The 27,020-nt window shown below is 33.8% G+C and overlaps 1 protein-coding gene across 2 annotated transcripts in view; it reads left to right on the forward strand.

Moving 5' to 3' along the window:
- Positions 1 to 27,020, forward strand: part of TPR (translocated promoter region, nuclear basket protein) — a 62,637-nt gene that overhangs the window by 2,400 nt on the left and 33,217 nt on the right. For both annotated transcript variants that reach the window (XM_029935178.1, XM_029935177.1), the window contains exons 3-26: positions 54 to 158; positions 1,980 to 2,053; positions 3,858 to 3,954; positions 5,496 to 5,599; positions 5,961 to 6,125; positions 6,598 to 6,690; positions 7,094 to 7,174; positions 7,254 to 7,341; positions 8,078 to 8,218; positions 8,642 to 8,733; positions 8,999 to 9,196; positions 11,235 to 11,342; positions 12,439 to 12,665; positions 13,321 to 13,484; positions 14,109 to 14,242; positions 14,327 to 14,475; positions 15,470 to 15,632; positions 17,059 to 17,193; positions 17,706 to 17,846; positions 18,778 to 18,943; positions 19,941 to 20,107; positions 20,651 to 20,803; positions 21,490 to 21,606; positions 26,779 to 26,982. In XM_029935178.1, the coding sequence (XP_029791038.1) occupies positions 54 to 158; positions 1,980 to 2,053; positions 3,858 to 3,954; positions 5,496 to 5,599; positions 5,961 to 6,125; positions 6,598 to 6,690; positions 7,094 to 7,174; positions 7,254 to 7,341; positions 8,078 to 8,218; positions 8,642 to 8,733; positions 8,999 to 9,196; positions 11,235 to 11,342; positions 12,439 to 12,665; positions 13,321 to 13,484; positions 14,109 to 14,242; positions 14,327 to 14,475; positions 15,470 to 15,632; positions 17,059 to 17,193; positions 17,706 to 17,846; positions 18,778 to 18,943; positions 19,941 to 20,107; positions 20,651 to 20,803; positions 21,490 to 21,606; positions 26,779 to 26,982 (3,266 nt within the window). The remainder of the gene's footprint in view (positions 1 to 53; positions 159 to 1,979; positions 2,054 to 3,857; positions 3,955 to 5,495; positions 5,600 to 5,960; positions 6,126 to 6,597; positions 6,691 to 7,093; positions 7,175 to 7,253; positions 7,342 to 8,077; positions 8,219 to 8,641; positions 8,734 to 8,998; positions 9,197 to 11,234; positions 11,343 to 12,438; positions 12,666 to 13,320; positions 13,485 to 14,108; positions 14,243 to 14,326; positions 14,476 to 15,469; positions 15,633 to 17,058; positions 17,194 to 17,705; positions 17,847 to 18,777; positions 18,944 to 19,940; positions 20,108 to 20,650; positions 20,804 to 21,489; positions 21,607 to 26,778; positions 26,983 to 27,020) is intronic.

Below are 27,020 nucleotides of genomic sequence, written 5' to 3' on the forward strand. Positions count from 1 at the left end.
ACAGTGTGTGTACCTGTGTGTTTGATTTTATTTTTCTCTTTGCTCTTTTGAAGAACAACAGTATTTTGAGATAGAGAAGAGGCTGTCCCACAGTCAGGAGAGACTTGTGAATGAAACCAGAGAGTGCCAAAGCTTGAGGCTTGAGCTGGAGAAGCTCAGTAAGTATCTAATTGTATCCTTATTTTGTTCTTGGGAGAATGGCGATCTTTAGAGACTCTTTTGTGTGCCTTGGAAACATTGAATTACTGTTTGTGAGAATACTGCTTGTCATTTTGATTTTTTACTTGATGGGAATGTTTCTCAAGAACACAGGGCTTACTGGTCAGGATCTCTGAGTCCTAATTGTGACCGCTATTAAAAGTTCTTGGCCCCATGTAAATCACAACATTTAAAAGGGCTAGAACCACCTGTCCGTCTGCTTACACAACTGTTCAGATCAAAGTTTTGATGTTTGAAAGCATTTTAAGAAGTCATAAAGCATTATGCAACTGAAAATGTGATTAAGGAGAGTGATTTTGTTATTTCTATGTTGAATATTTAAAGCCTATTCTATGTATATTTTAACTGTCACAGTTTTTACAAATATTTATGGTACCCAGGATATTTCCTCTTTAAGGCCTATTTCTTGTGAAAGATGAGTAATTTCCTTTTTAATTAGTTCTTTTTTATTAAGTTATAGAAGGTACACAAAGGCCCTGGCATTTCTTAGGAAAATGACATGTATTCTGCTTTGTTTATGTTAGAACAAAGCAAATGTCAGGAAAGATCTTTCTAGAGTAGGGACATAGTATTTTTTATTAGATATAGCTGGATTTTTTAATTTGATTGGGAACACAGGAAGCTAATAATCAAGCGGATGGTTAACACTGAAAACTTTTTACTTAACTGTGTCTTTGCCCATCACCTATTTAGGTCATAGCTTTTTTCAGCTAATTTTGAAGCACTTAATTTTTATAACATGATGTATACATACAATGGTGTATATATACATTAATGAAGGCGTAAGTAATTTATCGAATAGCTGGATCTGGTTTGTCATCTGCATTTAGTTCTGCCTTGGCATGGTAACTAGTTGCCTGTAGCACTGTGGTACTAAAATTTTTAAGGAAAATTACTGTGATTCTAGCTGCTTTTATGAGATCTGGAGAAGACGAGGATAAATCTAGGTAGACATCTAGTGTACCTTCCTTCCAGACGTGTATAGTTAGGTTTGTTTTTTTTTTATTTGTGATTCCAAATCTGCCCTTTTGGAAAGCAGCAAATGATATTAGTATGAAATAGAAGATTTACACTAACTTAATGGGATTTTTCTCTATGATAAGCCAATTGTTTAATTAGAACATAAGATCGGAAGTAGTGATGATATATTTACTCATTAAATTGCTAGCATATAATATAGATGTATTTTAGTGGAATAAAAGTTTCAGGAAGTAAATTTTTCCTAATTGCATTCATTTAAGGGAGAAACTCTACAAGGGAAGGTAGACCGTTATGAGTGGAGATTGTGGGTTTGATAATTCAGTATCGAGTATAATATTTTTTCCTCCATGGTAAAGGCCCTAAGAGTGATAAACAAGCTGAATCACAATTATCCATTTTTGTTAGTTACTCTGTATACATTTTGTGTGATTTAAATATTATTTATTCTCTTGATCTTCTCTTTTTTACTGTTTCCTTATGTGTGAATATAATTTGCTGTTTGTTACTGACTTAGAGATGTCCTTGAAAAATGATGGAAGTGAGAACTGCATATGCTTTTTCCTACAAATGTTGGTTAGAATGATCACAAATGTGATTTTGGAGACAGGATAGCATATTTAAAATTTTAATGTAAAAGTAAACTTGGGATATTGGTGAATTTGGAATGTACAACTCATTCTTTATGAATCTCAGTTTCTTCATTTTGAAATACATATGGGTGGCAATTGGATGAAAAGTGTCATTGCAGTTTTTAAGTTCATAAAATTTCTTTTATCCAGACAGTCAACTGAAGGCACTAACTGAGAAAAATAAAGAACTTGAAATTGCTCAGGATCGTAATATTGCCATTCAGGTAAAAATTATTTCTGTGAATAAAGCTAATTATCAACATGATACTTGAGGAATACTTCTATTCTGGTTGTGTTTACTAGTTACTTAATGGGAAAATTAAGCATGTTTTATTACGAGAAACCATTAAACAAAAATGCATAAATATAGATTTCTTAATTGGACCTTTATATGTTTTATTGATTGGGCATTTCTTATACTCATCAGAATATATTAGCACTTAGTAGAAAAAGGAACTTGATTTTAACTCTGTAGCTCTTCGGGTTGTGATTTTTTCCAAAAATTCACATTGTAGATAAAGTGCCATAGAACTGTAGCTAGGATAGACATTCACAGATTTATCTATCTGTTCACCTACTCACTCACCTACTAGAAATTCTCTATTTAGTATTTACTGTTGCTCAGGCAGTATTTCAACTCTTGTGATACAGTTGGGGATATGGGTGAATCCATATCATAATTGTTTTCTTAGTGTAGTAAGAAGAATAACTGATTGAATACAATCACGAGGATTGCCTACTCATTGGTTTAATAAAGTGGTCATTGTCTGTGGTTCTTTAACTAGATGGAATATAAGCCTCTTGCCATTGCTTTTTTAAAACCAGTGTTTGATTTGAAATGTAAAGGTATTTGGTGTATTAAAGTACTTATAATGGGAAAAAGTGGTAGACTTAATCCAATAGAAATTTAAAATTCTACAAACAATTTGACAATACAATATTAAAAAAAAAAGAAATTTAAAATTCTCTTTGTAAAACTAAAACACAAATAAGCTATTAATGTATTTTAATACTTTAAGTGAAGTATTTTTTTTCCATTTAAAATATGACTATTCGGATCCTTGATACACAACTACTTTCATACTTAAAGAAAATCATTCAAGGGGGAAATAGGCAAAGGATTTAAGACAAAAAAAAAACCCAGGAAGCTGCACAAATGGTCTATGGCAACGTGAAAAGTTGCTCTACTTCACTTGTAATCAGAAAAACACAAAAAAATGAAAAATGCAGAAAAACAATCAGATAATTATTTTTCACCTCATGTTAACATTGATTTTTTTTTTAATAATCTTCACTTCTCCCATGAGTGGCTTTTGGTGTTTATGAATCAAAGCATATTAATTGCCATTATCTTGCTACAAAGCAGGTGACAAAAGGTTGGTTCTAAGACATCTAGGGCTCTTTCTTTTTGTTTTTTAATTTTTTTTTTTTACATTTTTTATTTATTTTTGAGAGACAGAGAGAGGCAGCACGAGCAAGGGAGGGTCAGAGAGAGAGGGAGGCACAGAATCCGAAGATAGGCCCTAGGCTCTGAGCTGTCAGCACAGAGCCCAATGTGGGACTCGAACCCACAAACCGTGAGATCATGACCTGAGCCAAAGCCAGCTGCTTAACCGACTGAGCCACCCAGGAATCCCATCTAGGGCGCTTTCTTAAGAAAATAATTTGAACCAAGGTGTAAATGCAGTGACAGTCATCATAATTTTATTTATTGCAGCGAAAAATCAGAAGTAAAGTGTCCTTTCTACAAAGTCATGTTTAAGTAACTAGGACACTTCCAAGTGATAGTGACATGGGAAATTTTTTCATAAGCTATGAAAAATAATTTTTAAAGCTGAAAAATACATATAGAAGTGTTGAGATTATGGGCAATTTTTTAAACTTTTTGATGTATTAAGTTATAAGAAAAAGAAAACCAACCATTCTTAAACCACAGCTAATGTCAAAGTTCTTTGTTAAAGTTCCTATAGTAATTAATCAACATGATTTTTTAACTTGAATGTATTATGTTTCTCCTTTCTGTGATAGAGCCAGTTTACAAGGACAAAAGAAGAATTAGAAGCTGAGAAAAGAGACTTAGTTAGAACCAATGAGAGACTATCTCAAGAACTTGAATATTTAACAGGTATGAGAAAATACTTTAGACTCTAACTCCATTCTATTCTATCTTCTTATTGTACTAGGAATTAATCCCCAGATCATTTCTGTTGCTAGTATTTCTTTGTCACAGCTCAGAATATAGTTCAATGTAATATCCTATTGTTTCTGCCACTCGTTTATCTTTAGATCATTACCAAGGTTTTAAGAAATGTCTAGACAAGTATGCACAAATGAAAAACATCTAAGAAGTTGTAATTTGGACCAAGGTTTACATGCTAAGACCCTGCAGTGTTATTTATAACATCGGATTGGAAGCAGTTTAAATATTCAGTTGTAGAGACTAAACTCTTTCGTTTTATACAGACACACTTGCTGGTATAAGCTATCCATAAACATTCAATCTGTATAAGAACCTGAAAGGAGAGCTTATATTTAAAAATACAGACTAAGGCGTGATGAGGCAGGAACATAAGCTAAGTAATTCATGTACTTAAGATAGATAGCAGATAGTATATGAAACAGTTGATGTATTAAGGTGAACGTGACTCCTAAGCAGTTTAATGATATCAAATTCCCTTGGTTCCTTTTTAAAAATTCTTGAAGTTTTATTTTTATTAATGGAAGAATTTTCAATTATTTATGTTGCTATACATTAATATTCAATTAGGTAACTATACTCTTCCAGCCTCAGAAAAGTTACTTTAGAGTTTTTATTGATGAAGTTGATCAGTTAATGGGTAGATAAAATTGAAATAATTTTGTTTATTTATTTTAAGAGAGAGCGCATACACATGTAAGCAGGGAAGGGTCAGAGAGGGAGAAAGTGAATCCCAATCATCAGTGCAGAGCCCGATGCAAGGCTTGAACCTAGGAACCATGAGATCATGACCTGAGCCAAAATCAAGTGTTGGACACTTAAACCAACTGAGCCACCCAGGCGCCCCAGAATTTTTTTTTTTTTAATAAAAATTTTCATGTAGGGGAGCCTGGGTGACTCAGTTAATTGGGCGTGTGACTGCGGCTCAGGTCACCATCTCATGGTTCATGTGTTTGAGCCTCACATAGCACTTACTGCTGTCACTGCAGAGCCTGCTTTGGATCCTCTGTCCCGTCTCTTTCCCCTCCCCCACTCATGCTCACTCTCTCTCAAAAATAGATTAAAAAACTTTAATAAAGCAACTTTGGTGTAAAGAATATATAAAAAATTAAGCATGTGTGTATTCTGGCTCTGTTGAGATGGTTTTGTTACATGTATTAACTGCTTTTTAATGAATGGCTATTTATGAAATTTTAGTAGATCTTTAAGTATATGTCAAGAAAATTAATGCCAATTTGCATATTTAGCTTAAGATACTGCATTTAAAATAAAATAATCAGTGTAAACTATATGTTGGTTTGGTTTATCATCTGCTTGTTTAAATTAAATATGTAACTAAGTATGACAGATAAAGAAGTTGAGAACTACTTTCTATTAATTGCTTGTATTTCTGGAGATGCATCGTCAATGTTTGGTTTCTCTGAGCATTAATTAGTCACTATTTTCAAATTCTTTTCTGACCTTTCTAGAGGATTTTAAACGTCTAAATGAAAAACTTAAAGAAAGCAATGCCACAAAGGGTGATCTTCAGTTAAAATTGGATGAACTTCAAGCTTCTGATGTTTCTGTTAAAGCAAGTAACAATTTCTAATGCACAAAATACAATTTTTGCTTAAAACTCCCTAAATTAAAATTTAAATATAGGCAGGAGATCTATAAAGTGATTAAAATCTGTGTTTTTGTTTTTGTTTAATGTCAAGGGATTAATTAAATATTAAGGCCATTTTAATTGAAGTGTTCATGTGATATTTGTTTCTTACAGTTCTTCATATGATTATCTTATCTGATTACCTGTTCTCGTTAAGAATGCATGCAAATACTTATTTCTGTTCTTAAAATAAGATTCTGCTTGTGTTCTTTAGCTTTAAGCAAAAGCTTTTAACTTGCCCTATATTGCCTTTAACTGTGAACATGATTTTCTTGGATATCTTTAGTATCGAGAAAAACGTTTGGAGCAAGAAAAGGAGTTACTACACAATCAGAATACGTGGCTGAATACAGAGTTAAAAACTAAAACTGATGAACTTCTGGCTCTTGGCAGAGAAAAAGGAAATGAGATTCTAGAGCTTAAATGTAATCTTGAAAACAAAAAAGAAGAGGTAAGTCAGTAAAGCTGTGTTTTCATTTTGATTTAAAACTTACATTTGTGTGCTTATTTATTACAGATATATACTGTGGGTATACCAAATGAAATGTTTTATAATATTAGAAATGTGGAGGACATAACTTAAGCATTCGGCCTAGGAAATGAACCAGTTGCATATAATTATTTTAAGATCTTCTTTGATGAATTTTGATAGTATCTATCGTTTTTTTGCTGTATCTTTAAGACCTGTTTAAGAAGAAGTGGTGGTAAATTTTGTCAACTAAATCTAAATGTGCTGTTCTGTTATTTTTCATTTTCTTAAATATACATATTTTATATGAAATCCTTTTTTGGGTGTAAGGGATTATTTTGCTTTCACTTGACAGCTATACTTTGTTTATTGAAAAGTATGTTTATGTTATTCAATTGAAAATTAACTTCAATTAATACAACATCTTCCCTCTACCCAACTCTCTTGTTCCTAGGTTTCCAGAATGGAAGAACAAATGAGTGGCTTGAAGATGTCAAATGAGAATCTTCAAAAACATGTAGAAGAGCTGTTGACCAAACTGAAAGAGGTATAAAAGACCACTTTAAAATTTCTCTTTTATAAAAATGTCAAAGCACTTATGAGGCTATTATTTTTATAATGATTTCATGTTGTAAACTATTTCTGCAACCACAAAATGGCCAGAACACTTTAATTTTTGTAGCTAGGTTAAAGTAGCCAGACTTAGAAACGGCAGTCACATGCTCTACCCAATATCCAATATATTGTCTGAAAAAATGAGTATGTTTAATTTTATTATTTAAGTATTACACTTAAATATAAAAACATGTTTGTCTTTAAGATAATTCACCTTTATCATGAAAATTGGTGTTAATTTTTATCTCTTTATAAATTGGTTTTTTTTTTTTCACCTTTGATAAGCATTCTAAATTCAGTTCAGATGAGACTGTGGGAATTGTGTCTTTTTGCAGGCCAAGGAACAGCAGGCCAGTATGGAAGAGAAATTCCACAATGAATTAAATGCTCACATAAAACTCTCTAATCTATACAAGGTAAATGCCCAGCTGCACATTTTAGTGTTCTACTGTTGCATTTTTGAATGTCGAGTAACTTAGTAAGATTAAATTTTAGAGTGCTGCTGATGACTCTGAGGCCAAGAGCAATGAACTGACCCGAGCAGTGGATGAGCTGCACAAACTTTTGAAAGAAGCTGGAGAGGGTAAGATTTAAATTACGGGAAGATTATTTTTGGTTTTAAATAGAAGTGGTTTTTTTCTTTACCTTTGTGTAAATTGTTGGATTTAGAAGTCAGATTAATCTTTATTAGAGACAAAATTTGGTATAGAAGAAGGATTCTTGGAGTAAGAAATTTTGAATTCTATTTTCAGCAGGGAGGATATTTGAAAATAGTTAGCTACTGGTTTTCTGTTTTTTTCATCTGACAATCCTATATATGGTCTCTATTGTCTGATTTCTAAAAGGAAAGTTTTCTTCCGTTTATGAGACACTTAAGTACATAAGGGTTTATAGTTAGGGTATTCCCTTAATCCACAAATAAACCTAACATTTTAGTTTGTAAATTGTGTGTTAGAGTCTTAAAATTTTCTCATATTCTTCTTTTTGATGTAAGTTATATTTGTATGATCTTTTTCCAGTCATTTTCTGTGTTGTAAATACCAGAGTAAAATCAAAGAGATACTTAGAGTCACTTTTTAAAATAATCTGAGTTCCCTTATTTTCCTCTTGGATTGGAGACATCAAAAGGAGAAATAGATTCATCAAGCCAGCACATTTTAGGAATTATAACTAGAGCAAGAGCTTTCAGAGGGTAACTGTCAACCATGGCCTGTCTAGAATTTAATGTCTCCTGAAGGGAAAAATAATAACTATTCTGCTACATTTTATAAACGCCAAGCTCTTGATTGTATGGCTATTGTCTTTAAAAATGTTTTTAGCCAATAAAGCAATTCAAGATCATCTTCTAGAAGTAGAGGAATCTAAAGATCAAATGGAAAAAGAAATGCTTGAGAAAATAGGGAAGTTGGAGAAGGAATTAGAAAATGCAAATGACCTGCTTTCTGCCACAAAACGTAAAGGTATGGATTAAAAGATGCTTAATAATAGCTTGAATGAAGTACTAGAACTTCCTACATAGTTCTTACTAATTTCTACTAATAGTACTTGTTTATCATGTTGTAATAAAGGAAACTCCATTAACTTAGAATTTTTTAATTTAAAATTGCTCTCTATCTGTATCTTTACTATATGTTGTCAAGTATAAGTATCATTTGATCACCCATAATTTATGTGTCAATTTCCCAAATATTTTTAACTATACCACTGCATGATTTTTAGAATTGGATTATGTTACATGAAATTTGATGCCCTGTTTTAAAATCCACATAGGAATTTATATGTAATGCTTCATAGATGTCACACTTTACTCATCTTGAGAAAAATATTACTGGTTTTAGTTTGAAATATTACAGAATACACTAGATTTCTGTGTTTTGGCACAGGAGCCATATTATCTGAAGAAGAGCTTGCAGCCATGTCTCCCACTGCAGCAGCTGTAGCTAAGATAGTGAAGCCTGGCATGAAATTAACTGAGGTAAGAATGGTATTTGAGTCTTACTATTTTCCTTCAGCAGTAGGAAATTTGCTGAAATTTAATGCTCAGAAAAATTAAACTTAAAATCATCTGATGATTTCTTGGGACATTCCGAAAAAAGCTTTCTTGGTTGCTGGTTCTTATAACATAGTAAACATTAAAATCTTATGTAAGTGCCAACACACGTTTATTATGAAGCTAGATCAATTAAAGGTATGTGCTTCTGTTGTTATGCCCAGATTTGAAATAATCCCTCTTCTTTCAGCTGTATAATGCTTATGTGGAAACCCAGGATCAGTTGCTTTTGGAGAAACTAGAGAATAAAAGAATTAATAAATATCTAGATGAAATAGTGAAAGAAGTTGAAGCTAAAGCACCAATTTTGAAACGCCAGCGTGAGGAATATGAACGCGCACAGAAAGCTGTGGCAAGTTTATCTGTTAAACTTGAACAAGCTATGAAGGTTGGTTCCATTCTTAAATTTTAGCTGTGGGGAAAATGTAGATGACACATGATTTACTAGTTAATTTTTTCTTAGAATTAAAGTGTTGGAGTTGGGAAAGGCTAATCATGCTTTTTCAGTGGTAGAGTACTTCTGCTTTATCAAACACCTGTAATTATGAAATGTTCTATTCTTATTCTTCTAAAATTATGGGAACCTTTTATATTTTTTTAAGGCATTAGAGATGTATTCTGTAGGATTCACCAGTGGATGATGAATAGCGAAATCCCACTGGGCTTCTCTTCAAGTTAAAGTAACAATCTCTTTGTAATAGAATTCTTTTAAATTTGTCACAGTCATTCTTTGTCAGTCAGGTTCTGTTAATTCTGTCTAGAAATGGTAACCTTGTTTGACCATAGGGAAGAACTCCTTTTTTATAACATTTCATAATTTGGCAAATATTTATGTACATTATTTTGTTACTGTTCCTTTGCAAATTTCAAGTACCAAGGACATTCACACATATCTTTTTAAAATTCCTTTTTATTGATGATTAAAAGAACATATTCTGATAACTTTGCTATCAGGGTACAACTATTAATATTACTGAGAAGTCTAGATTTATTAAACAAGTTTTATTGAGAAAATATAGTTAAATCAGTTTGTATCTACTGTTTTAAACTGCAGAGTTTTTTTTTTTTTCTGGAGATTAGTATAAATAGTGTCCTTAAACTTAAAATTTTGTGCTCTTGCTATTACAGTTTAGTTGTCAGTTTAAATCAGGGTATATTATATTTAATGGTCTCTTCTCCTGGTTATACAACATCTTATCAAGTCTTGCTTTGATAGAGTATTGGCATTTAAAATCTGTAGCCCCCCACCCCACCCCATTGTTTGAAAAGAGGTCCCTGGGTATAATTAGATCATCTTGAGTTTCTCACTGTTGAGTGTTTTGCCCGGAGCTTATTGTCTGAAGAGGAGAGTGAAGTAGAGGGACTTTCAGGCTCAGGTAGTAGCAGATATTCACTGTGGAAAAACCTATTTGTTTTTCACTAATGTGCAGGTATAATAATAAAAACCTTACTTTTTCAAAGCTTGTCAGGAATTGGTAGATAATTTCTGTATCTTCTTTATAGCATAATCTTTTGTCCATAACAAATATCATGTGTCCTTCAGTCAAGATTCTGTGATGTTGATTTGTTACGTACTTAGAGTTTTATAACCAAACTGCTTCTTCTTGGCATTATAGTTAATCCCATTTTAAACTCGGCAGATTTGTATAATTACCATCTAATGAATATTTGCCTCCTTCATTTTGTCACATTCTACAGTTTGTACAGAAAATTATTTATGCATACCTTCAGGGCAGTGTATTCAGGTACTTGAAATAGTAGGATGAGTAAGAGCCATCTTTCACTTGGATAGTACTTAAAACATTATTATGTAAAAACAACTCCTTAAGGGGCAAAATTTCAACATAAGTTTTCAACATATTTTGTGCTTTTATCAGGATCTTTAAAGCTGTGCCCCTAAATCCCTAGTGAGATTGTGATGCAAATTTTAGCAAAGCACTGCTTATGCTATTTCTTTTTAACAGCCTCGTAACATTGGCTGTTGCTTCTTTAGAGTTAGTTTTTGGTGCCTTTTTTAAGATGTCTTAGGTATCTTACACAACATTTTTTACTTTTGATGTGTATTTCCAGATAAGCAGCATAGTAATGATTAGCATTATAACATAGGCCTTTGTTTACATCTCAGTAACAGCTTTTGATAGTATTTCTGTGACATCATTTGATATACACTACTAATTTGACGTGGCTGTAAAATTGTAATTTATAGTTAATTTGGAGTGGCAAATTCACTGTTGTTTGCATTAGCATGATGAGCAGTACTTGAGATATTGAGAAGTATATGTGTTCATATTTGTAAAGAATTACTCTTTAGAAACTATTTTATACAGAAGTATTTAAGCACTGTGTATTTTTATTATTCATATAATTACATTGGTATAGATCTTAGAAGGGAATACAGAATTTTCATTTGAATTTATATTTTAAAGGAGATTCAGCGATTGCAGGAGGACACCGATAAAGCTCACAAACATTCATCTGTGCTTGAAAGAGACAATCAGAGAATGGAAATACAAATAAAAGATCTTTCACAACAGGTTTGAATTTTTTGTTTCTTTTCCTCTTTTATTTTTCCTACACTGCCCAGTAGTGATCGAATCTGCAGGTATCGAAGATGGAACTACTATATCTGAAGTGCTCATCAGTTAGGAATCCTTCTCTAGCAGAATTACAGCCTAGTCATTGTTTTTTTGTTTTTTCATAGCCCTTCCCATATTTTTTAAGTGTTTGATAAAGTTTCAGATTGCAGGAACTGGTTGTAATAAATGAACTAACTCAAGAATAAGTAAAAGTTTCTGCCTCCTTCCCAAGTCCCAGAACCAGTGCTAACAGACTGGTTTTTTCAAGTCTTCTTCATATGCATGCAAACACATGTGAACGTTCGTGAACATGTGTAAGCATCCTTTGTTGGTTTTTAAGTTTACTTATTTTGAGCGAGCGCTTGTATAAGCATGGAGGAGTAGAGAGAGAGGGAGAGAGAGTCCCAAACAGGTTCCTCATTGTCAGCACAGAACCCTATGTGGGGCTTGAACTCAGTGATCCGTGAGGCCATGAAATTGGATCCTTAACTGACTGAGCCACCCAAGCGTGTCACTCCTGTTATTTTCATTGAAATAAAGCCATGCTGTATGCATTACTCTGTTACTTTTTTTTTCAACTGATTAAGTCAAGCATGTAGATCTATTTTGTTCATATATTTCATCAATTTAGTGTGTGGATTTATACACGTTCATGAAAACTTCATATGAATGGAGTTAAAATCTGTTCTTTATGCTGTCCTTCTTCCTTACTAAACAATACACACATAAGCATGCAAGTGCAAGTATACACACACACAGGTATATGTTTCTTTGTGTTTTATTTGGCCGTTGTTTTACAAAAATGGAGCCATACTTCTAGACTTGTGAATTAGTGATTTAAAGAAATAACAGCTTTCACTAATGCTTTTATAGAAATGAAAAATAATTTTTCCCATTAAAATTCTATCTAAAATGATAATCTTTATATTAAAATAATTTAATATTAGTTGATGGCCTTCATTAAGTAATATTTTCATTTGAAAATTTTTTATTTTAAACATTTTCAGAATCAAAGTCAATGCTGTTTGATAACATATTAAAACTTTGGTTTTAGATTAGAGTGCTTTTGATGGAACTTGAAGAGGCAAGGGGTAATCATGTAATTCGTGATGAGGAAGTAAGCTCTGCTGATATAAGTAGTTCATCTGAAGTAATATCACAGCATCTAGTATCCTATAGAAATATCGAAGAACTTCAACAGCAAAATCAACGTCTCTTAGTGGCCCTTAGGGAACTTGGAGAAACCAGAGAAAGAGAGGAGCAAGAAACAACTTCATCCAAGTAAGCCGCTGACTCCTCGGTTTGTTTAGCAAATATATATTGAAAAGTTCTGTGTGCCCCTAATAGTGCTGTAAACTGGGAATATAGTGACTTAGAGGGGAAAAACTTGAGCAAAAATACAAAAAAATAATATATATTTTTTTTTTACTCCCAGGGACCTCAATTTGTGGATGAGAGTGATGGTAAAATAGAATAAGGTAGATAAATAAGTAGATAATTTTAGTTCAGTGTGTTCAGTGCTGTAATGGATAGAATCCTGTCTCTGAGAGTTCAGAAGTGGAGGACCTAGCCTAGGTTTAAGGAAATGGACTTGGCTTCATAGAGAAGGTAATGTAGGAATTGTTCAAGCAGAGTAATGAGTTTTTTCCAAAAATGTGTTTGGTGCCAGAGAAAAAGCGGTGGCTAAGAAGACTGGGATTTGGACTGAACGGAATTGGTTTGATTTTTGCAAGCAGATTTCTCGGATGACTTTGAGTGCCTGAGTCCTGTATGGTGGAGGTTTTCAAAGTGTTTCTTAAAATACTAGCAGAAAAAGGAAAGGATAAGAGAGACAAAACATTATGCTTAATAATAGATGCTTAAATGCGTATTAGTTTATAGTTGTTGAAGTTCAGTAGAAATTATACCTCTAATAGACTGACTTACTTTTCTACAGAATCACTGAGCTGCAGCTAAAACTTGAGAATGCCCTCACTGAATTAGAACAACTTCGTGAGTCACGACAACATCAAATGCAGCTTGTTGATTCTATAGTTCGTCAGCGTGATATGTACCGTATTTTGTTGTCACAAACAACAGGAGTTGCCATTCCTTTACAAGGTAGTTTTTTATATAGTCTAAAAAATTCCAAGTAATTTTGGGAAATATTTTTAAATGTATATTATAAAACAGCTTTTGCAATATAAGCAGTGTCTACTGATGGTAACCTCAAATTTAACTACCATGTGTGATTGATCATAACATCACCAATTCTAAAACATACAATTATTTTAGGTATGACTAAGAAAGATGAAATTCTGACCATTGTTGACAAGTGTGCATCTTAGGGTCCATGAATTACTGTATTTATCTATTTTTAAGTATAATTGACATGCAATGTGCTATTAATTTCAGGTGTACCTTCTAGCGATTTGACATTTCCATACAACATGAAGTGATGTTCTATAAGTCTAGTTATTTTCTGTCACCATACAGAGTTAACTCACTATCACTGACCATATTCCCATACTATATGTTATATCTCAGTGGCTTTTTAGTTATGTTTTGTTTCAACATTTCATTTGCAAATGAAACAAACTGAAAATGATTTTAGTAGGTTATTAGATTTTTTCTTTCATAATCTCTATAATCTTACTGTTTTCTTTTAAATAAGTCAAACTTGTTTATCTTGGCAATGCCATATGTACAAAGAGATGTTATATTACTACTTTTACATTTCTGAAGCTTCAAGTTTGGATGATATTTCTCTTGCATCAACTCCGAAACGTTCAAGTACATCACAGACTGCTTCCACTCCTGCTCCTGTACCTGTAATTGAGTCAGCAGAGGCTATAGAAGCGAAGGCTGCCCTTAAACAGGTAAGTCCACACCATTACATGTTTATCTTGGTTATTCTTTGAGAACACAGGTGGTCATCTTTTAATAATTTCATCAATATTTAGTTGCAGGAAATTTTTGAGAATTACAAAAAAGAAAAGGCAGATAATGAAAAAATACAGAATGAGCAGCTTGAGAAACTTCAGGATCAAATTACAGATTTGCGATCACAAAACACCAAAATTTCTACACAACTAGATTTTGCTTCTAAACGGTAAGTTTTCTTTCGTTCAGAAATTAACAGTCTTAAAAATAGTCTAAACTTCAGTAGTCAGTTGAATCCCACTTAAGGTTTAGTTTGTAAAAGTGTTACTCATTTGTGGACTATAATCCAGGATGAGAAGCTGTGAGGGTTAATTTTTTAATTAACTGGTTAATGTTTCTCTCGGGTATTTCCTGAATAGGCCAGGTAGTTATTTAATAAGTTGAAATTGATGTGAAGAATGTTGCTGATTTTCCTTCCTGAGATTGAAGGATCTACTCTTTCTATAGAACTTAATTATTTCATAAATGCATCAGGGGACGAGAAGAATGTGAGCAAATTTCATTCAGCCTTTTCTAGATAGAAGAGAAGCAAGTGCTAGACTTAATTTTGAGAAAATTCACTTTCTTGGTCATCTACAAACAACAGTAAACCTCATTTTAAAGTTGTTAGTAGGTCTGTTGAATACTTGCTAGTTTAGTAAGTTAGGATGAAATGTATCTATACTGCACGATAAAACTAGGTTTTTGTAAGGATATGGATAGTTTCCTCCATAACAGTTCAATACCTCCAATATAAGCAAGCACCTTCCCCCCCATGTTGATAACTGTAGCCAGCCATTTTGTAAACGTTCAAGCACATAAGAAAATAGAATTATAGAGGAAAAAACGACCTGCAAAACTCTCACCATGCATAAATAAATGGCATGCTGTATTGTGGTAGATGTTTGGTGTATCAACATTATATTGGCATTATTTTGAACATGATCAAAATTCTCATAAATGAATTAGCCTCAAAAGTCAAATCAGCATGAAACTGGAACTTAAAGTTTATTTAGAATTTGAATTTTACTGTTAAACTTGGAGTTGAAGGTTTTACATGATTATACAAGGTACTTTTTTCATATTGTTAATCATGTGAAATTAGGCTGCCATAAAGTTCTTCAAGGAACAAGCCAGGATTTAGTATTTCAGTTGCTTATAGAGTTCTTTTTCTCTCCTGTAAGTTATGAAATGCTACAAGATAATGTTGAAGGGTATCGTCGAGAAATAACGTCCCTACATGAGAGAAATCAGAAGCTTACTGCAACAACTCAAAAGCAGGAACAGATCATCAATACAATGACGCAAGATTTGAGAGGAGCAAATGAAAAGCTAGCTGTTGCAGAAGTGAGATCAATTTTCCTCATCTGGTTTGCATTATAAATTGCATTTGGCATGTGTTTTTTAGTTATTACTGTTATTTTACTTGTTGATATGATACAGATGTTTGGGAGGTTTATGAATTTTAAGCCCACTTAAATTTATTAGAAAGAAAGAGAGGGCATGTGCACTCAGGGGAGGGGCAGAGAGAGAGAGAGAGAAAGAGAATCCCTAGCAGGCTCAGTGCTGCCAGCATAAAGCCCCAAAAGGGGCTCGAATGCACAACTGTGAGATTATGACCTATGCTGAAATCAAGAGTTACATGCGCAACTGACTGACACCCAGGTGCCCTGATTTCAAATCCTTATTAACATAGTTTCTTAATACCCAATTGTGCATCAGTTTAGTGATTATTTCTGTCAAAACATAGGGGAAAAATTTTTTTCTGGACTAAAATTTCTTTACAGATCTTCCATTTCATGTTAAATTTGTAAGTCACTGTTTCTCTAACAAAGACAAATGAATGTGTCATTTATTCCTCCTCATTTCTGATAAAAATATAAAAATTAGCATTAAATTATATTTCTGAATTTCAACATGAATACAAATATCTACTAGAAATTGGCAGTACTTTGAACTATATTGGTTTCTTGATGGTGAATTTCTATCTAATGTTTTATTGTTTTATAGTTCCCTCATGATATTCTGATCACTATTTGTGAGCTAGGTATATTTGTCGCCCATTTTACCTGTGTTGAGAAACAGACTCAAAAGTTAAGTGATTCCCTATTTGGGTTAGTCATGACAGATGGTTGGTTGGGACTTACGTAGGTTTTTTAATTCTGTTGACTACATCCATTCATTTTTATATGCTTCCACTCATTTGTGGGGAATGGATGGCATCACTTCTAACTGGTAGAGTAACTTTTATGATTGTTCATTTATGACTTCTTATGTAAATATGAATACTTTGAGTATATCTTTAGAGCACCCTTCCAAATCTCCTGAGACTCAGAATGTACTCTTCATGAGGCAGAAAAAATTGAAATAGTCAGCATTCTCAAGCCAGATACTTTAGAATAATGAAGCTAGATTCTAAAACTTAATATATAGGTACGACTATAGCAAAAATTTGTAATTTTGTGTCTTTTACTCTGACATTTTAGATTTTGTTGTTGGTTGTTTCAAAGTCTGATATGTTAAGAACAGAGAAATCATTAAGTATTTATGGTAATTGCAAGATTTTTTCCCTTTGGTCTGCTGATCTTCCCAGTAATTTTTGCTTCCTATTTTAAAACCTGAAATTTAAGAATTAGCCATTCTTATATAATGAAGAGATGTTCTTGTCTCTAATTAACATTAAGAAATGCATAATAATGAAGGATCTTTTAAATTTTGTAATGGTATTACTACATTCGATTCATTGTTCTCCTGCATTTTTTTCTTACTCAAGGTAAGAGCAGAAAACTTGAAAAAGGAAAAGGAAATGCTTAAATTATCAGAAGTCCGCCTTTCTCAACAAAGAGAGTCCTTGTTAGCTGAACAAAGAGGGCAGAACTTGCTGCTAACGAATCTGCAAACAATTCAGGTAACCAAGAAAAAGACACCTGTAGAAAAAAATGTTCTAAGTTAAATAAGTAGTATTAACATTGTACATTCTCAGGTTCTTAATTAGAAAATTTTTCTGTCACTTTTGTCATGCATTATGATGATAATCGAATTTTAAAGTTTATTAGGACATATCAGTATTCTAAATTAAACCTTGAAAGAATGATTGAAAGAAACCATGCAGTTTTGACCCCTCAGATCTGTATTTACAGAATCCTGTGCAGTTTAGTTGTTTACAAGAGTAAAATTGTGTTTTTATTTTTTCTTTAAAAACTTCAGGAAATCTGAATGACTATTGTAATATGTCTCTTTTTTTCTTTATTAAGTAGATATTTTAATATGAAAAATGTGATTTTGTTAATGTTCTAGATTTTAACTTATTCATGTAGAAGTGGGTTTTAATTTTGTAATTCTCTGTGGCCTTTAATTTTTTCTGTATTACTTTTTTAACTTCTTTCTTAAGCGTAACCAAAAAATCTTTTTTTATCTTAGGGAATATTAGAGCGATCTGAAACGGAAACCAAACAAAGACTTAGTAGCCAGATAGAAAAATTGGAACATGAGATATGTCATCTAAAGAAGAAGTTGGAAAATGAGGTGGAACAAAGGCATACGCTTACTAGAAATCTAGATGTGAGTCTGTTAGTATAATGAACTTCTGTACATTGTTTATTCTGGAAACGAACCTGGAATATAGATACACTGCCATTTCTTGTTGAAGCATGGTTTTCAAGAGACTTCTTACAAGCTGTTAGTTTTCCTTGTCTCTTCGTGTGCCTAGTAGTTTTCGGTTGGTTGCTATATATTGAGTTTTATCCTATTGGGTGCTGGATATTTTAATATTCCTAAGTCCTGGGTTTTGTTCTGGGATATAGTAATTGAAATAGTTTGATTTTCTTGAGTTTTTATGATTTTTTTAGGCAGACCCAAAGCAGTGATCAGTCTATAATTATTCCCCACTATTGAGGCAAGACTTTCCTGAATACTAGTCCCAGTGTCCAGTAAATTCTGAGGTTTTTCATTCTGGTTGCTGGTAACTGGCATTATTCCTGACTTTCTGTGAACACCAGATACTCTTCACTTAGTCTCTTTGGAGGATTCTTAACCCTGTCTGGGGTAATTTCACATGTGTGTACTGGTGACTATTTTGTTGAAAATTCAACAAGGATCCTCTGCAAATCCCTTGGGGTGGTCTATTAGTGCAGTTCTCTGTGATAATCTATCTTAGGAAACTGAATAATTTAGTCTTCCTGTACTCTCAGTTCTGAGTTCTCAGTTCAAGGAGTGTGCTTCTGCCTTATTTCCCTTTCCGTCTGTCAAAGCCTGGACACCCCTAAGTCAGGAAGCTAGGGACATTACAGGGCTTCTTTTGTTTCCTATCTCCGGTATCACAATTCTTTCTTTTTCTTTTCTTTTTTTTCCAGTTATTTCAGATGGGAAAATGTGTCTGATTTCTGTTACTCTACCCTGGGCACAGTTTAATATGTTTTAAAATGTAACGTAAACCTCAAGGTACTTACCAGAAAGATAGTGTTTGTAGGGTTAATGTATCTTTTCCTTTTAGGTTCAACTTTTGGACACAAAAAGACAACTGGATGCTGAGACAAATCTTCATCATAACACAAAAGAACTTTTAAAAAATGCTCAGAAGGAAATTGCTACATTGAAACAGCACCTCAGTAATATAGAAGTCCAGCTTGCTTCTCAGTCCTCACAGAGAACTGGCAAAGGTGAATATATTAATATAAGCAAACTGGCAATAAAGTACTTTTTTGGCTTATAACATATCCTGTAAATAAATAGCCTATTCTTTGTGGATAATAACAAAATAGGGGAGAAAAAAAGCCTTTTACTCTTCATATAGAAAAGCTTGGTTTTAGGTTTGAATTAATAAATTTGCAGACTCAGAAAACTCAAAATAGTTCTGTGTGGCACCTGACCAGTTTTCCAGTTGTTAAAACCATTTATTGATTCTTGTAAAATGTTACTTTTCAGAAGGATTAATACTTGAAATTTTAACTCTCCCTGGTTAAGTCTGTAATAAAGGTCACTTGCAGAGATAATTGATTTGTTTGGTCTTTTTTAGAGTAATATTCATAATCATTGTTCATTGATGGCCTTAGCTAAAAGATTTATTTCACTAGATTTTGCTTCTTTTTATGAATACGCCATTTCAAATGCAAAACCTTTGCTCCAGAAAATCTTAGGAAAAACATAATATGTGTATGTACATGTGTATGTGTATATATATGATGCATAAGCGGATGTATAATTATCCAATAGTCAGTAGTTCTTATTGATATATCACATGATAAGAAAACACCCTTTTCAATCTTCAGTTTTTTCTTTCTTCATGGATTTTAGAATAAAAATTGGACAGAATAATTTAAAATTTAGTGTTTTAGAGTAAACAGTGTTAAATAAATTAATAACCTGGTAATATCTTCAAGTAGCTCCCTCAATCTAGAGCAAATATTCTTCTCTTTTAAATACCTTCTTTGTAATATTCGTAATGGCAGATTTCAAATGCTTGGTATTGAAGAAGTAATAATAATATCCTGGAGAAACACCTGTTTTTATTTTGGCATTTAGTATGTGTTGAAATATACTTTCAAGGTAAGTACTTCTACATTTGAGCCTTAATCCTAATTTCACAAACTCTCTGATAATAGTCATCTCAAATACCATTTAAAATGTTATTTTTAAGAAAGCTCTTAAATCTTTTAGGTCAGCCTAGCAACAAAGAAGATATGGATGATCTTCTGAGTCAGCTAAGGCAAGCAGAAGAACAGATGAATGATTTGAAGGAGAGACTCAAAACAAGTACTAGTAATGTGGAACAGTATCGAGCAATGGTTACCAGTTTAGAAGAATCTCTTAACAAGGAAAAACAGGTATATACAGTTTTAAATTCAACTCGAATGCACTTATTAACGTTTTTGTTAATTAGGAGCCTGTGGTGTGTAAGTACTGTAGTAAACATGAGTTTGATATCATTGTGTTTACCTCTTAAATCTATAAAGTACTTAAGTCTAATAAGCCAGATAAAACCTACAAAATTTAGAAACTCTTTGATAAGCATTGATAGATCTTTAAAAATTTTTTAATGTTTATTTTTGAGAGAGAGAGAGAGAGGGAGAGAGCATGAGTGGGGGAGAGGCAGAGAGAGAGGGAGACACAAAGTCAGAAACAGGCTTCAGGCTCCAAGCTGTCAGCACAGAGCCTGACATGGGGTTCAAACCCACGAACTATGTGATCATGACCTGAGCTGCAGTCTGATGCTTAACCAACTGAGCCACCCAGGGACCCCATAGATCTTTTTTTTAATACGAGGAAAATGTTAATTTTAGTGCTTGGGAAGTTTAGATTTAGAGAAACTAATTGTATAATTTTAAATTTGCATAATTTTGTATTCTGTTACTTGTATGGCGGTAAAGGTGACAGAAGAAGTACGCAAGAATATTGAAGTTCGTTTAAAAGAGTCAGCTGAGTTTCAGACACAGTTGGAAAAGAAGTTGATGGAAGTAGAGAAGGAAAAACAGGAACTTCAGGATGACAAGAGAAAAGCCATAGAAAGTATGGAACAACAGGTAAATTAGATTATTAGCCATATCAATCGTGTGTGTGTGTGTGTGTGTGTGTGTGTGTGTGTGTGTGTGTAAGGATTTGAGGTTTTGTTTTTAGATTTTTTTTTTAATTTTTTAAAATTTTTAATTTTTTTTAATGTTTATTTTTGAGAGATAGAGAATGAACAGGGGAAGGGCAGAGAGAGAGGGAGACACAGACTCTGAAGGAGGCTTCAGGGTCTGAGCTGTCAGCACAGAGCCTGACGCGGGGCTTGAACTCACAAACCGCGAGATCATGACCTGAGCTGAAGTCGGCCGCTTAATCGACTGAGCCACCCAGGCATCCTTTGACTTCTTTTCACTAGCTTGTTAGTTACCATCCAGTTCATTTCAACAGATATTGACTGGACAAATATTTAACACTTTTAGTTATATGTCTTACTCTTCTCTCTAGGCCTGTACGTATTTCTTTTTGAGTATTATAGACTATTTTATGGTAGTATGTATCAGTGCTGTTTTCTACAAGCCTCTGCCTGAGCATTAACCTTTGCAGATATTAGTAAGGAGTGAATATAGATTGCAAAGTTTGTGCAATATTACCTGAAGTTATATTTTAAATTTAGTAAGTGCCTTTGGGCTAGTTGGATTTTAAAAATTTGTCTTTAAAATAAGCTTGCAGTTAACCCTGATTTTATGTTCTTCTGATTTAGTTATCTGAGTTAAGGAAAACACTTAACAGCGTGCAGAATGAAGTTCAAGAAGCTCTTCAGAGAGCCAGCACAGCTTTGAGTAATGAACAGCAAGCCAGACGTGACTGTCAGGAACAAGTAAGTGTTGACCATGTAGCCAGTCTTTGAGAAATGAGGTTTGATCCTAGGGAACAGTCCTTGGAGGGTCTTTACACATCTTGAGGACTGGTAAACCTTACAGAAACTCAAGTTATTTTCACTATTGTGGAACTTGCACTAAGATCAGCTGAAAAGTGTATGTGAAGACGAAAAGCAAATGGTGCAATAACCATTAACAAAGCAATCTCGACAAATGGACAAAAATATAAATATAAAAGTATGAGTAGTACAAACCTGAAATAGAATGGGAAAGGAAGACGAGATGTGTATTGTTCTCATCTTTGAGTGGTATATGAGGAGTCATTCATTTGGTAACAGTTCTTTATTGCTTACGTATATATAGTATGTGTATATATGTATGAAGGTTACTTTAGAGGTGGAATACAGGGGAAAATATTTCAAAGGTAAATTAGACCAAAATTATCCTTGGCCTGTTGCCAAACAATGTAACATTGCAAATTAAAAGAATATCAATAATTAAGAATTCAACTAAATTATTCTCATTTCCCTTTGTTCACTTTGTATTTGTGTTTGTGTATGCATGTGCATGTGTTTTACATATCTGAGTTGTTCTTAGCCTTAATTTTAAAAGCCTGTTCCAAATTGCTGCATCATCTTAAGTTTCATTGAACTGTTCTTTAATATTTCTTCCTTGTTTTGAGGGCTTTTTTTATGGTTGTTTTTTTCTCCAAATTTTTAAATTCCAAGTAGTTAACATATAGTGTAATACTAATTTCAGGTGTAGAACTTAGGGATTCATCACTTGCATATAACACCCAGTGCTCATCACAAGTGCCCTCCTTAGTGCCCATCACCCATCTAGCCCATCCCCTGGCCCCATCTCCCCCATCAGCCCTCAGTTTGTTCTCTATAGTCAAGAGTCTGTTTCTTGATTTTCCTCTTTTTTTGCCTCCTGTGTTCATTTGTTTCTTAAATTCCACATATGAGTGAAATCATATGGTATCTGTCTTCTTCTATTTCATTTAGCATGATAATTTTTAGCTCCACCCACATCATTGCAAATGGCAAGACTTCATTCTTTTTTGTGACTGATACTCCATCTCACACACATACACACATACACATACATACACACACACACCTTTTCTTTTTCCACTTACCATGGATGGACATTTGGGCCCTTTCCTTAATTTGGCTATTGTTGAAAATGTTGCTATAAATATTGGGGTGCATGTGTCCCTTCAAGTCAGTATTTTTGTATCCTTTGGGTAAATACCTCGTAGTGGTATAATTACTGTATCAGAGGCTAGTTCTTTTTTTTAACTTTTGAGGAACCTGACCACTTTTTCAGAACGGCGGCACCTTCCCACCAACAGTGTGAAAGGGTGGCCTTTCCTCCTCATCCTCACCAATGCCTGTTGTTTCCTCTGGTATTAATTCTAGCCATTCTGACTGGTGTGAGGTGATGGCTCTTTGTAGATTGGGGTTTTCTGTTTTGTTTTTTGAGAGCGAGAGAGAGTGCACAAGCCAGGGAAAGGGGCATTGGGGAAAAGGGAGAATCCTAAGCAGGCTCCATGCCCAGCACAGAGCTGGACGCAGGAGTCAGTCTCAGGACTGTGAGATCTTGACCTGAGCCGAAATCGAGCACTTAACCCTAATGAGCCACCCAGGTGCCCCATCGTTGTACTTTTGATTTGTAGTTTTGATGGTGCCATTACCACCAGTGACGAGTGACAGTGAGCATCTTTTCATGTGTCGGTTAGCCATCTGGATGTCTCCTTTGAAAAGTGTCTATTCATCCCCATTTCTTCAGTGGATTATTTGTTTTCTGGATGTTGAGTTTGTTAAGTTTTTACATATTTTGGATACTAACTCTTTATCAGATATGCTGTTTGCAAATATCTTCTCCCATTCCATAGGTTTCCTTTTAGTTTTGTTGATTGTTTAATTCATCATGCAGAAGCTTTTTATTTTGATGAAATCTGAAAAGTTTATTTTGCTTTCATTTCCTTTGCCTCAGGAGACATATCTAGAAAGAATTTGCTATGGCCAGTGTCAAGAGGTCGCTGCCTTTGTTCTCTAGGATTTTGATGGTTTCTGATCTCACATTTAGGTCTTTCAGACAGTTTGAGTTTATTTTTGTGTATGGTGTAAGAAAGTGGTCCAGTTTCATTATTTTGCATGTTGCTGTCCAATTTTCCCAACACCATTTGTTGAAGAAACTTTTTTCCTTAGGATTCTCTTTTTTCCTTTGTTGAAGATTATTTGACCGTATAGTTTGTAGGTCCTTTTCTGGGTTTTATTCTGTTCCATTGACCTATGTGTCTGTTTTTGTGCCAGTACCATCCATTATGTCTTAATGATTATAGCTTGAAATCCAGAAATGTGAGGCCTCCAGCTTTGCTTTTCTTTTTCAAGATTGCTTTGGCTTTTTATGGGGTCTTTTGTGGTTCCATACAAATTTGGGGGTTGTTGGTTCTAGTTCTGTGAAAAATGCTCCTGGTATTTTTGATTGGGGATTACATTAAATGTGGAAGTTGCTTTGGATAGTATAGACATTTTAACAATATTTGGTTTTCTAATCCATGCATATGGCATGTTTTTTCTTTTTGTTGACTTTCGTTGCTTTCATCAGTGTTGTGTAGTTTTCATGGTACAGATCTTTTACCTCTTTGGTTAGGCTTATCACTAGATATCTTAAGGTTTTCGGTGCATTTGTAAATGGGATTGGTTCCTTGATTTCTCTTTCTCTTGCTTCATTTTTGGTGTATAAAAATACAACATTTCTATACATTGATTTTGTATACTGAAACTTTACTGAATTCAGGTGCCAGTTCTAGCAATTTTTCAGGGGAGTCTTTTGGGTTTTTTTATATAAAGTAGCATGTCATCTGCAAATTGTGAAAGTTTGACTCCTCCCTTGCTGATTTCGATGTCTTTTATTCCTTTTTGTCATCTGATTGCTATGGTTGGGACATCCCATACTGTGTTAAATAGCAGTGGTAAGAGTGGACATCCCTGTCTTGTTCCTGACCATAGAGGAAGAGCTCTGTTTTTCCCCATTGAAGATATTAGCTGTGGTTTTGTATGTGGCCTTGATTACGTTGAAGTATATTCTTTGTGCCTACTTCATAGAGGGTTTCTATCATGAGTGGATATTATGCTTTGTCATATGCTTTTTCTGCATCTATTGAGAGGACAATATAGTTTTTACTCTTTTTTTTATTAATGTGGCGTATCACATTGCTTGATTTGTGAACATCGAACCACCCTTGTAGCCCAGGAATAAGTCCCACTTGATTGTGGTGAATGATTCTTTTAATGTACTGTTGGATTCGATTTACTAGTATTTTGTTGAGAATTTTGCATCCATGTTCATCAGGGGTATTGGTCTTTTTCAGTGGAGTCTTTGTCTGGTTTTGGAATCAGGGTAATGTTGGCATCATAGAACGAGATTGGAAGTTTTCCTTCCATTTCTATTTTTGGAGACAGTTTGAGAAGAATATGTATTAACTCTTCTTTATTTTTTTTTAAATTTTTTATGTCTTTTATTTATTTTTGAGAGACAGAGAGAGACAGTACGAGCAGGGGAGGGTCAGAGAGAGAGAGGGAGACACAGAATCTGAAGACAGGCTCCAGGCTCTGAGCTGTCAGCACAGAGCCCGATGCGGGGCTTGAACCCACAAACCGTGAGATCATGACCTGAGCCAAAGCTGGCCGCTTTACTGACTGAGCCACCCAGGTGCCCCTTAACTCTTCTTTAAATGTTTGGTAGAATTCCCCTGGGAAGCCACCTAGCCGTGGAGATTTCTGTATTAGGGAGATTTTTTTGTTGTTGTTGATTTAATTTCTTTGCTGGTTATCAATCTATTCAAGTTTTCTGTTTCTTCCTGTTGCACTTTAGGAGTTTATATCTTTCTAGGAATTATCCATTTTTTCCAGGTTGCCCAGTTTGTTGGCATACAATTTTTCATAATATTCTCTTAAAATCGTATTTCTATTGTGTTGATTGTGATTCTTTCATTTGTGATTTAATTTATTTGGATCCTTTTTTTTCTTTCTAATAAATCTGGCTAGGCATTTACCAGTTTTTTCAAACAAGTAGCTCCTAGTTTTATTGATCTGGTACTTTGTTTGTTTTCATATCATTTGTTTCTGCTCTGATCATTATTATTTCCCTTCTTCTGGCTTTGGGCTTCATTTGTTCTTTTTCTGGCTTCTTCGGCTGTAAGGTTAGGTTACATATTTGGGATTTTTCTTGCTTCTTAAGATAGGCTTATGTTGCTATATACTTCACTTTTATGATTGCTTTTGCTACACCCCAAAGATTTTGGATCATCATGTTTTCATTTTCAATTGCATACTTGTATATTTTTATTTCTTCTTTAATTTCCTGGTTGACCCATTCATTGTTTAGTAGGATGTTCTTTAAACTCCATATATTTGTAGTCTTTCCACATTTTTTTCTTGTGGTTGACTTCGTTTCATTGTGTTGTGGTTTGAAAATATGCATGGTATGATCTCAGTCTTTTTGTACTTGTTGAGGCCTGATTTGTAGCCCAGTGTGTGATCTGTTCTAGAGAATGCCCCAGGTGCACTAGAAAAGAATGTGTATTCTTCTGCTTTAGGATAAAATGTTCTGAATATATCTGTTAAGTCTGTCTGGTCTGGTGTCTCATTCAAGCCATTGTGGGCTTGTTGCTTTTCTGCTTAGATGACCTGTCCATTAATGTAAGTAGTTAAAGTTCTCTATTATTTTTATTATCAATGAGCTTATTTATGTTTTTTATTAATTTGTTTTATATATTTGTATGCTTCCATGTTGGCATAAATATTTACAATTGTTAGATATTTTTGTTGGATAGTCTCATAGTGCCCTTCTTCATCTCTTACAGTCTTTGGTTTAAAATTTGGTTGTCTGATAGAAGTATTGCTACTCTAGCTTTCTTTTGAGATCCATTTTCATGATAAATGTTTCTCCATCCCTCTACTTTTCGATCTGCAACTGGGTTGAGGTATAACATGAATTTCTCGTAGGCAGCATATTTCATTAAAATACAGCATAACTTTTCATTATTCTGTTTTGGTACCTTTAGATTTTTAAATAAAGTAATGTGTATCTTTTCAGAAAATACTGACTAGCCTTCTGAGTTTTTAATCTTGTGTCAATGGGGGAATAATTTCTTACAGGCTAAAATAGCTGTGGAAGCTCAGAATAAGTATGAGAGAGAATTGATGCTCCATGCTGCTGATGTAGAAGCTCTGCAGGCTGCCAAGGAGCAGGTTTCCAAAATGGCATCAGTCCGTCAGCATTTGGAAGAAACAACCCAGAAAGCAGAATCACAGTTACTGGAGTGTAAAGCATCTTGGGAAGAAAGAGAGAGAGTGTTAAAGGTATTATTACACATCATGATAGAATATTCTGGAGAATT

The sequence above is a fragment of the Suricata suricatta genome, chromosome 3 (genome assembly GCF_006229205.1).
Source record: "Suricata suricatta isolate VVHF042 chromosome 3, meerkat_22Aug2017_6uvM2_HiC, whole genome shotgun sequence".
NCBI lineage: Eukaryota > Metazoa > Chordata > Mammalia > Carnivora > Herpestidae > Suricata > Suricata suricatta.